Below are 10,067 nucleotides of genomic sequence, written 5' to 3'. Positions count from 1 at the left end.
GTGGCTCCCAGGGTTGGGAATTGTGCACCTGATGGGACTTGACTGGTGTCTGGAGAGCTCCAAACATGGGAAACCTGCATCCCTGGCCACCTCCAGTAAATGGATTTATCCTCAGAACTGGTGGCAGAAAGGACGTGACCACCCACGGTGAGATGAGGGACAGCCCCGTGATCTGCTCTGACCACACACATGTTCACACTGAACTTGTTCTGAAAAAGGGCAAAATCCTCTCTTTGGATTTATCCAGGAAAATCTTTATTTTCTATTTTCTAAGCAATGTTATGACCAGCATCAGGAAGGATTTTAACAAAAATAGTAAAAAAAATTGTTTTCTTTGAAAGCAGCCGCCAGGGCTGGCTGGCAGCAGGGAGTGTGCTCGTGGCATCGTGGCACAGGGGGCTCGTGTGGCACAGGGGGCTGGCAGGGGGAAGCAGGTGGGGTGACAGAGCAGGAACAGCCAGGATGCCCATCCTGGATGGCTCCTTCATTTGATCTTGAGATCCTTCAGTGCCGACTCCAGGCTCTGAAATGAAACGGGAGGTTGTTCACCAGTTGCTCTTTGCCTCCCAAGGCAGCAGGAAGTGGCTGGGGAGCTGGAAGGAGAGGGAACTGGGAGGGAAGCTGGGCCCTGGGATGTCAACCCGTCCCTGCAGGGAGGACCAACTTTGGCTGGTTTTGGCTCATTTTCCAAGCTGTGTGGGCAAAGCTGAAGCCAGGAGAGGGTGCTGGATCCCTTTTCAAGGCTGGCATCACCTCCCCTCTGCTGGAGAGCTGTGAAAGTGCCACCCAGGGGTGTCCCCCCCCCATGGCTGTGGGACACGGTGGGCCCCAACAGCACTGGGGCAGGGATTGCAATTAGAGCTGTGACTAATGAGTGCTCAGCATTGAGTGCTCCCACTCTGGGGGCACTGTGGGGACACCTCACCTTGACATCCCAGATGCTCATGCCACCGTCCATCCCCGTGGTGCAGAACTGGGAGCACTTGTCCTTCCCTCCCAGCAGCACCGAGATCTGGCTGTGGGTGCAAAGGGGCAGCAGGAGTCAGTACCAGGTCCCTGCAGCCCTTGGAGGGTGTGGAGTGGGGCTGGACCCCTTCATCTCCCCCACCCATGGCAGGAATGCTCCAGGGATACCCAGGGATGCTCTGAGGATGCTCCAGGGCTCTCCCAGATCCTGGGGCTGGACGCTTCTATCTCCCCCACCCACGTGTAGGGATGCTCTGGGGATAACCAGGAATGCTCAGGGATACCCAGGGCTGTCCCAGCTTCTGGTGCTGGAACCCTGCATCTCTCCCACCTGCTTGCAGGGATGCTCAGGGAATCTCTGGGGCTGCCCAAGGATGTTCCAGGGCTGTCCCAGCTCCCAGGCTGGACAGCAGCACACCCAGGGGGTGCTCAGGGCTCATCACCCCCAAGCAGCCCCTGAGGTGACCCCGAGCCTGCCCCTGCACCCCCTCACCCAGCCCACACCTGATGCTGTTCTTGTGCAGGGTGTCCAGCGTGGCATTGGCCGTGTCCGAGCTCGCTTTCTTGTCCAGGTTCTGGAAGCGCTCGCGGGCGGTGAGGCCGCGCTGGGAGCTCTGCTTGGGAACATCCAGCTTGCCACCGAAGGTCAGGGCACCCTGGCTCTCCTCATAGGTGAACAGCATCGGACAGCAGTCGTGGCCCTGGGGAACAGACTGCCCTGCTCAGCACCCTCTGGCCATGGTGCTCACCCTGTGCCCATCCCTTGCCCATCCTGTGCTCCCACCCTGTGCCCACCCTGTGCCCCCACCCGGACTCACCGCGGCCACCAGGCTGTTCTCGGTGATAAAGGTGACAGCGAGGAGGGGCAGGGTCTCAGTGCACAGGGTGGCAACGCTGCAAGGCAGGGCAGGATGTTGGCAGAGAGCTGAGCTGCAGCCCCTGTGCTGAGACTGGCACAGCTCGTCACATGGATGGAAGTCACAAGACTACAAGGGCCCTGTCACCTCCTCCATCACATGGGGATGCTCTGGGGATACCCAGGGGTGCTTGGGGATACTGAGGGATGCTCAGGGATATCCAGAGATGTTCAAGGATACCCAGGATGCTATCCCACTTCCTGAGGCTGAAGCCCCCATCTCCCTCACCCACATGCAGGGTTGGGCCCCTCTATCTCCCCCACCCATTACAGGGATGCTTTGAAGATACCCAGGGATGCACAAAGACACCAGGAATGTTCCAGGGATGTTCTAAAGCTGTCCCAGCTCCTGGGGCTGGACCCCTCCATCTGCCCCCCACAACACACAGGGATGCTCTGGGTTTGCTCCTGGCCCAATCCAACCTCCACCCTGGGATCAGTTTGGGGCTCCCCCCACCCCCAACCCCTCCTCCCCCAGCCCTGCTTACGCCATCTTCCTGCCGGCGTCGGCGAGGCACAGGGTGCTGTCGTGGCTCACCCAGGCCACGCGGGACCCGCTGGCCGAGAAGCAGACGCTGTGCACCCACCCACAGCTGCTGCTTGACTCGAACATCAGCTCCCCAAAGGGCATCTTGGAGCCCCACGGGGTGGGGCTGGGCCGTTCCTCCACCTCCTTAATGTAGGCTGAGAAGATCCTGGGAGGGAGAGCACTGCCGTGTGTCCCCTGGACACAGCACTTGTGCTGCCCCCATCCCTGCTCCCTGAATGCCTCAGTTTCCCTGGCAGGGCCCATGGGGTCTCACATGGGTGCTGTCACACTGGGATGGTCCCCAGGGCATCCCCAGACCCCCCCACGCTTCCCCTGTGCTCCATTCCCCACTCCCCTCAAACACCACCAAGGGGTGACGCCTTCCCAAAGGACAATCCAGGGTGCTGGGCTGCCCCCCCACACAGCTCTGTGCTGTGACAGGGTGGGATCCCAACCCATCCTTGGGTGTCACCCTCCCTCAGACACCCCTGGTCACCCACTCCCCTGCTCCTCACCGGCACTTGAAGTCACAGGAGCCGGCGGCCAGGAGGACGTTGTTGGGGTGCCAGTCGAGGCTGAGCACTGTGGAGCGGATTGGCTTCTTGATGTGCTTGCAAACCCACCTGCATGGAGAGGGGTTGGCATCAGAGGGGGAGCATCAACTCCCCCAGGAACACCCCTGGGTTGTCAGGGGACTGGCTGAGGGTGGTCAGGGCTCCAAGTGCCCAGGAACTGCCTTGGGGTATCATCCTGCAGTAGCAGCTCGGCCATGTGGAGTCCATCTCTCCATCTCCCCATCTGCCTCCCCTCCTAGCTCCTCTCTCTCACCCCATCTCTTCCTGTCTTACTTCAGCTTCTCCAGTCTTCTATCTCCCAATCCATCTTCCATTCATCTCATCAATCCATCCATCCATCCATCCATCCTTCTCTCCCCATCTCCCCAAGGACAGACCCACCATGCCAGATCCTCACCAGTCATTCTCCTGCTCGAAGTAGCAGATGGAGATGAGTCGGGAGCCACTGCCCACGGCGAACTTGTTCTCCTTGGGGGACCACTTGACGCAGCGGGCGGCGCGGTTGATGCGCAGGATCACCAGGGTGGGTTTCCACACATTGCCCTTCAGGGTCCACACGTAGGCGTTGCGGTCGGTGCCACACGTCACCAGCCGGTTGCTCTCAGGGGCCCAGTCGATGCCTGGAAGGCACAGTGGGGTGGTGGTGGGAATGGGTCACTGAGGCTGGGGGCTGTTTGAAGGCAGAGCTGTTCTGGGTGGTCTCACTCCAGAGTCCTTCTTTCCCCTACTCCCACATCCATCTCAAATGATCTCACCCCATCCTTTCCCACTTCAAAGGATTCCATATCAATCCATCCGACCCCATCTCTCCCTTTCACCTCATTCCACCCCTCCCCACCCCATCTCTTTCCTTCCCATGCTTCCCACACCATTCCATTCCAACCCAGCATGTCTCTCCTAGGTCTCTGTCATCCATCCATCCACCTGTCTCATCTCACCCCATCCCATCCTTTCCCTTCCCACCCCTCCCACATCATCCCAACCTATCACACCCCATTTCTCCCATCCATCCTTCCTCTTCCACCCTATCCTTTCCATTCCAACCCCTCACCTCATCTCTTCCACATATCCATATCCTTTCCCAGCCAGCCAGCCCCCGCTCCTGACCTCACTCCATCCATCTCATCCCATCTTATCCCTGCCCACCTCATCCCCTCCCCACCTCTCCCATCCCATCCACCTCACCCCTGGTTGCCTTCTGACATGCCACGTTGGGACCAGGACAGCTGAACACAACCTATTCCCTCTGCTCCACCCCTGCCCAGAAGCTCCCAGTGCCACAGAAAGGTGCAGGGGCAGAGCCACCTGCCATCCATGTCCCCACTCGCTCCATCAGCCAGGACTCACCTGTCACCTGCCCGTTGTGCTCCTTCAGCTCGTGGATTTTGCTCCACTTGGCCCCATCCTTGCGGTAAATGTGAACCTCGTGGTTGTTGGGGCACAGGGCAATCTCTGGGGGCAACAGGGACAGGGAATAGTCCTCCCTGGGTCAGAAGCTCCACAGGGACAGCAGGGCCAGGCAGCCTCCACCCACCCCTGCCTGCACTCCAGGTCCCCACTGCATGGAGGGGGTCCCACCAAGCTCCCCAGCCCTGGCCCTGCACTGCCCTGATGCTGCAAATTGTCCCTAAAGGAAGGGAGAACCCCAGACCCGACAGCCCAGTGTCCTCCTTTCCCTAGAGAGGGTTCCCATGGGGCTGGTGGGATGAGACAGGACAGGATAGGACAGGATGGAATTAGGATAGGATAAGACAGGATAGGACAGGACAGGACGTGGGATGGCTGCGGGTGCACAGCTCCCGAATCCAGCCCCATCCCGCCCCTCCTGCCGGGTTGCAGCAAAGAAAGCCCTTTTTGTTCTCCCACGTCCCCTGTGCCTTGGTCGGGAAATGCCATTGGCCGTGAATCACCCGGCCCTGCTCTGCTCTGCTCTGCTCTGCATCCGTCCCTCCCTGCACCCCTCGGGGCCGGACGCTGTGCTGGCACCGCTGTGCCAGGCTCTGTCCTGGCAGGGAATCAGGGGGATGGACACAGGGGCACATGTGCCCTCCCAGCCCCCAAATCTGTCCATGGCAGGGTCAGTGCTGCCAAAGGCAGCCCCAGCTAGGCTCTGTCCCGTTTCCAGGAACATCACCCACCACAGAGATGTTCAGCCAGGACAGTTGGTGCTTTGGGATGTGCCTGGGAATTTTTTAGGCTGTACTTACGGGTGCGGTCCTTGTTCCAGGCATGGCAGCTGATGGGCTCCAGCAGGAAGCTGTGGTAGGCCATGGCTCACCTATGGGCTGGAGACAGGGAGAGACCCCCATGGTCGGTCAGGACATGTTGTTCCCACCACATGTTGACCCTCAGCTCCCAGCCCCACCGAGTGATCCCTCCCACCAGGATCAGCCTGTGCTGCAGCCCACTCCGTCCTCTCTGCTGGGGAGGGGGTTTCTCTGAGGACTTCCCAGCTCAGAGATTGTTCCCTGTTTCCAGGAGCTTCCAAATCCTGCTACCAGCTCCTGCCCCACTCGACTGGAGCTCAGTAGGCAGGAGCTGGCTGGGCACACACAGACCCTGGTGCTGGCACAGCCAGCCCCACTCGCATCCTGGGAGCCCCACCAAGGGCAACACCTCCTCTCTCCATCCCCACAGGGCCAGATCCACTTCCTCCTACCCCACTTCTCATGTGGGAAGAGCCAAAGCCCCATGGAGACACCTCCATCCCATCCCATCAGTGCTCAGTCCCAGTGACTAATCCCTCCTCCTGGCTGGGCTCCCACCGTTCTTCCTGGTGCCCACCACCTGCCCCGGTGTCACCGGATGGAGCAGCTTCCAGGAGGCCCCTCCAGGTGCCACGGGACCAGGAAGGGCTCAGAGCAGCGTCACAGCCCCCTGGCCATCCAGCTGAGGGAATGCATGGATGTAGGGAAACACCTCGCCAGGGCGTGACAGACGGGGATTACTCACAGCTTGCTCTCGGCTATTTTGGGAACTCCCTCAACACGTCCCGTTTTCTTTGGCAGCTGAAAACGGTACAGGGGAAGGAAAAAAGTCTCTCCTAGCAAAGCTCCGTCCCTGGCCTGGGGAAAAGAAAATCCAAGGAGCTCCATCACCTGCCTTCTGCATGTGGAGAAATCCCAATGCCGAGGCACAGCACAAGTCCTGCTGTCACACCCCCTCCCCTCCCGCGTTCAGCCCCTGCCAAACATTCGTCTGGCCAAGAACACGGGCATGGATGAGCCCGGAGCTGCCTGTCCCAGCCCGGAGCTGCCTGTCCCAGCCCCACTGATGCCCCCGGGACGCAGCACACGGTGACCCAGGGAGGGCTCAAAGCTGCTGCCACCGGGCACCTCTGCCCCGAGCCCTGAGGATGGAACAGCACCACGAGGGATGGATGAAATCAGCACAGCACGGACTCTGCTGCTGGCATTGCAAAAGATCAGGAGAGGGAAAATGTGTGAAATAGCGATTTGGCTGAAACCAGGACCTGGCTGAAATGGGCACCAGCTGAAACAACTGCAGGGAGGAGGGGTGGGAGGCAGGGCACACGGCGGTGCTTTCCAGCTTCAACAGCCCCAAAGAAAACAGCGGTGCTTTGGTTTTTTCCAGGTGGTTTGGATGCTCAGAGGCATAAACTCCCCTCCCTGGGGGTGCTGCTGCTCCCTGGTTTAAGCCACCCCGAAGGGATGAGTTCAGGGCTGTGCCAGGAGCGGGAAGGAGCGAGGGCTGCTCGGTCCTTGGCACTCCAGTCACTCCCTGCAGCGCTGGGTGTTTCATTTCCCCCACAGCCCCTTTACCCAGTTCCCTGCTGGTGCCCCCTGGGCTGAGCCCTGGTCCTGCCCGGGGGTGACCCACAGAGGCTTGGCAGCCCCTTCCCCAGCAGGAAAGAGGGGCTTGGCCAGCCCCTGCTCGACACAGAGGCTCTCAAGGCAGGAAAATGGGAATTTTCCGAAGGCCAGACAGGGCGGGATTGGGACCCGGAGCAGCTCCGTTATCTCCCCGGCCAGTCCAAGCAGTTCGGAAACATCCTTGGAGGAGATAACCAAACCTTGGCAGAGCCGAGTGCTGGGGGCTCCTCCCAGTCCCCGGAGGAAGCCACGCAACAGAGGAGCGGTATTTGGGGTTTACACGGGGCTGGCTGGACAGGGGTTTGCACCCACCCGTGCAGAGACACCGTGAGGATCCCGCTGGGAGCTGCAGGACCCCCTAAAACTCTCCCCGGCCGTTATGGTGGGTCCCTGCACTGCCGAGCCCCCAGCACGGACCTCCAGGGGACCCTCTGCTCAGGGTGTCGCCCCCCGTGTCCGGCCAGCCAGGCTGGGGACACCCGTCCTCGGTCCCCATTGCTGGTGGGGGGCACGCCAAGAGCCAGCCTGGCCCTGGGGGGACATCACCGCCCCAGGGCAGAGGGTGGGCAGCTCTGACCCGCTGGGCAGAGCGGGGAGCGGCTGATTCCCGAGGAGGAGAGGACAGATTGTGGCATCCCTCGTTCTACCACCACCAACCACGACGGGACCCCCACGGGAGGACCCTTTCCATCCCCGCTCCTCCCCGCCCCGCAACTGTCAGACCCTCCGGCAAGAGTTAAAAACTCAAACTCGCTGCCAAATCTGGCCGGGGGTGAAAAACCCCCGAACATTCAAAACGTAGCGACAGCAAAACTCTCAAAGGGCAAGGGGCTGCCTGTACCCTCCCGGCCGCAGCCGGGGCGTCCCCACGTCCCCTCGAGCAGGGTGTGAGCAGCCGGAGCGGTGACAGCGGCCCCAGGGGACAGCCCCGTGTCCCCTCCCGGTGCTTACCTGGCCGGGCAGGGCAGGTGCAGCAGCTCAGGCGCGGCGAGGCTCGCTCATGGACTCCGGGCGGGCGGCACGAAGGCAGCCCCGAGCGAGCGGCGGGAGCTGTGCCTGCCCCGCCGAGGCTGCCCGACTTCCCTTTTCCTCTCCGAGAAATGCAACCACTTCCTTACGTGGGCGTTGGGGGAGCGCGAAGCGGCTCCGCGGCCGCCCTGCCCCTGTGCCTGCGGGCCAGCGGCATCGCCCCACGGTCCCCGGCCCGGGGATGCTCCCGGTGGGATGCGGGTGCACAGCCGGGAGAACAGAGCGGAAGGAGACCCCCGTCCTGTCCCTCTGGCCGCAGCCTGTTGTTCAGCGCTGCTCCACGATGCGTTCCGCAGGGATGGGGGCACCCCGCCTGCCTGCGGGTCCTGGCCCGGAGCAGGGAACAGCTGCGTCTGGAGCCCACCCGCGGCGAGAGTCACGGCGGCATCGCCTCCCACGGCCGGGGGGAGCCGCAGGACCCCGCGGAGCCCGGATCCGGCCGCCCTCGGTGCAGCTGCTGCTGGTTCCTGCATCCCACGGAGCCCGCTGGGACCCAAGCCCCGGCTGGGGCACCGAGCCTGTACCCCCATCCACCCCTCGGGGATTTCCCTCCTGCTTCAGAGCAACGAATTCTTACCCCATTCCCGGCCGGGCAAGATAGTGCAGCTCCTGCTGGAAGTGCTGGGAAGGAGATGAGTTTCAGTATCTTACTTCTAGATCAGGAGTGGAAGGATGCACTCGCCCCTTCCCTCCCTGAGCAGGAGTGGAGGGATGTGCTCACCCCTTCCCTCCCGGACTGACTCTGCAGAACCAGGGCAGCAGCACCCCGGGGTCCCGTGCAGGGTCCCTTCTCAGCTGCAGGTATAAACATGAAGATCCATTTTCTCCCCTCTCTCATTAGATGATTTTTCCATCCTTTTTTATATTACTTGGACCATGTATTTTAGAACCCATTTTTTAAAAACTTTTTGGAAATAAAGTACCAACCTTTCAAGGGTGACTCCAGAAACAAAATCATGGCTGTCTGTGAGAGAGAAACATCTTATAGTCCATACAGAGATGAGAAAAGCCAAATCCCTGCTCCTTTGTCCATCCACAGGCACTCTGATCCAGAGGCCACTAAACGTCATTATCCTCATACCCCAGCTGACAAACCCCACCCACCCCAGCCATCCTACACACAAGATTCTCATCTGCAAGACGAGCAGAGGTTAAACAGTCACTATTTTATGTTTAGAAGGGAGAGGAAATTGCAAAGTCATGCCTGACTGCCAGGGGAGGAGGGTGGGAGACAGAAGGAGACCAGAAGGAACTGGAAAACCAGTCAGTTCTGTGCAGGCAGCACAGCACCTGAGGAGGATCCAGCTCTGCAGTGGAGACCAGTTGTTCTCACTTTGAGAGCTGATCCTCCACCCTCCCCTTTCAGCCACAAACAAGTAGGGTATGAAGCAACTCTAGTTCCAGAGGAAGTGGTAAATTTAGTCATTGGGGTTTTTTTAACACACTTCTGCATTTTCAACAGAAATGAGAGAGTTGAACTTTGCAAAGCAATGCTGTGAGGCAGCAAATCCCCTCAGAGCACAGCCTGCCCCGGCCTCAGGGCAGCACAGGGAGGAGGAACTGCACCCTGTGAATAAGAAAGTGCAAACACCTCTGTGAGGGTCAGAGCTGAGCTGCCAAAGGTACCTGGAGACAAAGGATCTGCACCAAGGCCAGGCCCTGCTGGCACCTCTGGGAGGTGCTTCGTTCCCCACCAGCCACTGTGACCACAGGATTTCCCAGGCCAAGCACTCAAACAGGACACCCAGGGCTGTGTAGCTTTGACTCACAAAGTGATTTGCTTTGCATTTGTCTCCCCAAGATGAGGCTCAGCAGATTTTTGCCTCACTTCCCAAGCACAGCCTTTCACCTCATCCCTCAGGGACTGCCCTGGGAACAGGTTTGGTACCAATTCCTAAAGGAAACCACACATAATTCTGGTTGTTCACCTTTGGAAAACTGTGGCCCACTGAGCAGACAATTAAAAAAAAAGACATTCAGGTTAATTTGCTGTTATGGATTAAATGCAAGGCAGACAGAATTAAGAGCAGTAGGATAAAATCATTCAAACTCCAAAATCATCACCTCAAGGGAACAATTCCTCTGAAGAAGCTCATCTGAATTTTCAAATCCAGATCATCAGAACTCCAGGTTTTCATCTGTCAACTCTGAGAAACTTTCAGTTAAGATGAACTTTGCTTGTTTTAAGGCCATTAAGTATCAGTGAAGGCTTTTCACAC

General features: G+C 59.5%; 1 protein-coding gene across 6 annotated transcripts; it reads right to left on the bottom strand.

Annotated features, from left to right (window-relative positions):
• Nucleotides 1–238: 238 nt before the first annotated feature.
• ARPC1B (actin related protein 2/3 complex subunit 1B) lies at nucleotides 239–8,919 on the bottom strand. 6 transcript variants are annotated; one of them, XM_071570835.1, is made up of 12 exons: nucleotides 8,776–8,919; nucleotides 8,426–8,469; nucleotides 5,939–6,051; nucleotides 5,194–5,271; nucleotides 4,334–4,438; nucleotides 3,384–3,606; nucleotides 2,927–3,034; nucleotides 2,371–2,577; nucleotides 1,785–1,860; nucleotides 1,471–1,667; nucleotides 926–1,016; nucleotides 239–523 (listed from the first exon to the last, which is right to left on the bottom strand). In XM_071570835.1, exons 4-12 carry the CDS (start codon nucleotides 5,255–5,257, stop codon nucleotides 485–487), a joined length of 1,110 nt encoding a protein of 369 aa, XP_071426936.1. In that variant the 5' UTR covers nucleotides 5,258–5,271; nucleotides 5,939–6,051; nucleotides 8,426–8,469; nucleotides 8,776–8,919; the 3' UTR covers nucleotides 239–484. The 6 variants fall into 6 exon arrangements, with proteins under 6 accessions (XP_071426936.1, XP_071426937.1, XP_071426935.1 ...); XM_071570836.1 differs by lacking the exon at nucleotides 8,426–8,469; XM_071570834.1 differs by lacking the exons at nucleotides 8,426–8,469; nucleotides 8,776–8,919 and adding an exon at nucleotides 7,771–7,936.
• Between the last annotated feature and the right edge of the window lie 1,148 nt (nucleotides 8,920–10,067).

Source organism: Pithys albifrons, chromosome 16 (genome assembly GCF_047495875.1).
Source record: "Pithys albifrons albifrons isolate INPA30051 chromosome 16, PitAlb_v1, whole genome shotgun sequence".
Lineage (NCBI taxonomy): Eukaryota > Metazoa > Chordata > Aves > Passeriformes > Thamnophilidae > Pithys > Pithys albifrons.
Note: the sequence above shows the minus strand (reverse complement) of the source record. Positions and strands in the feature narration are given on the sequence as shown.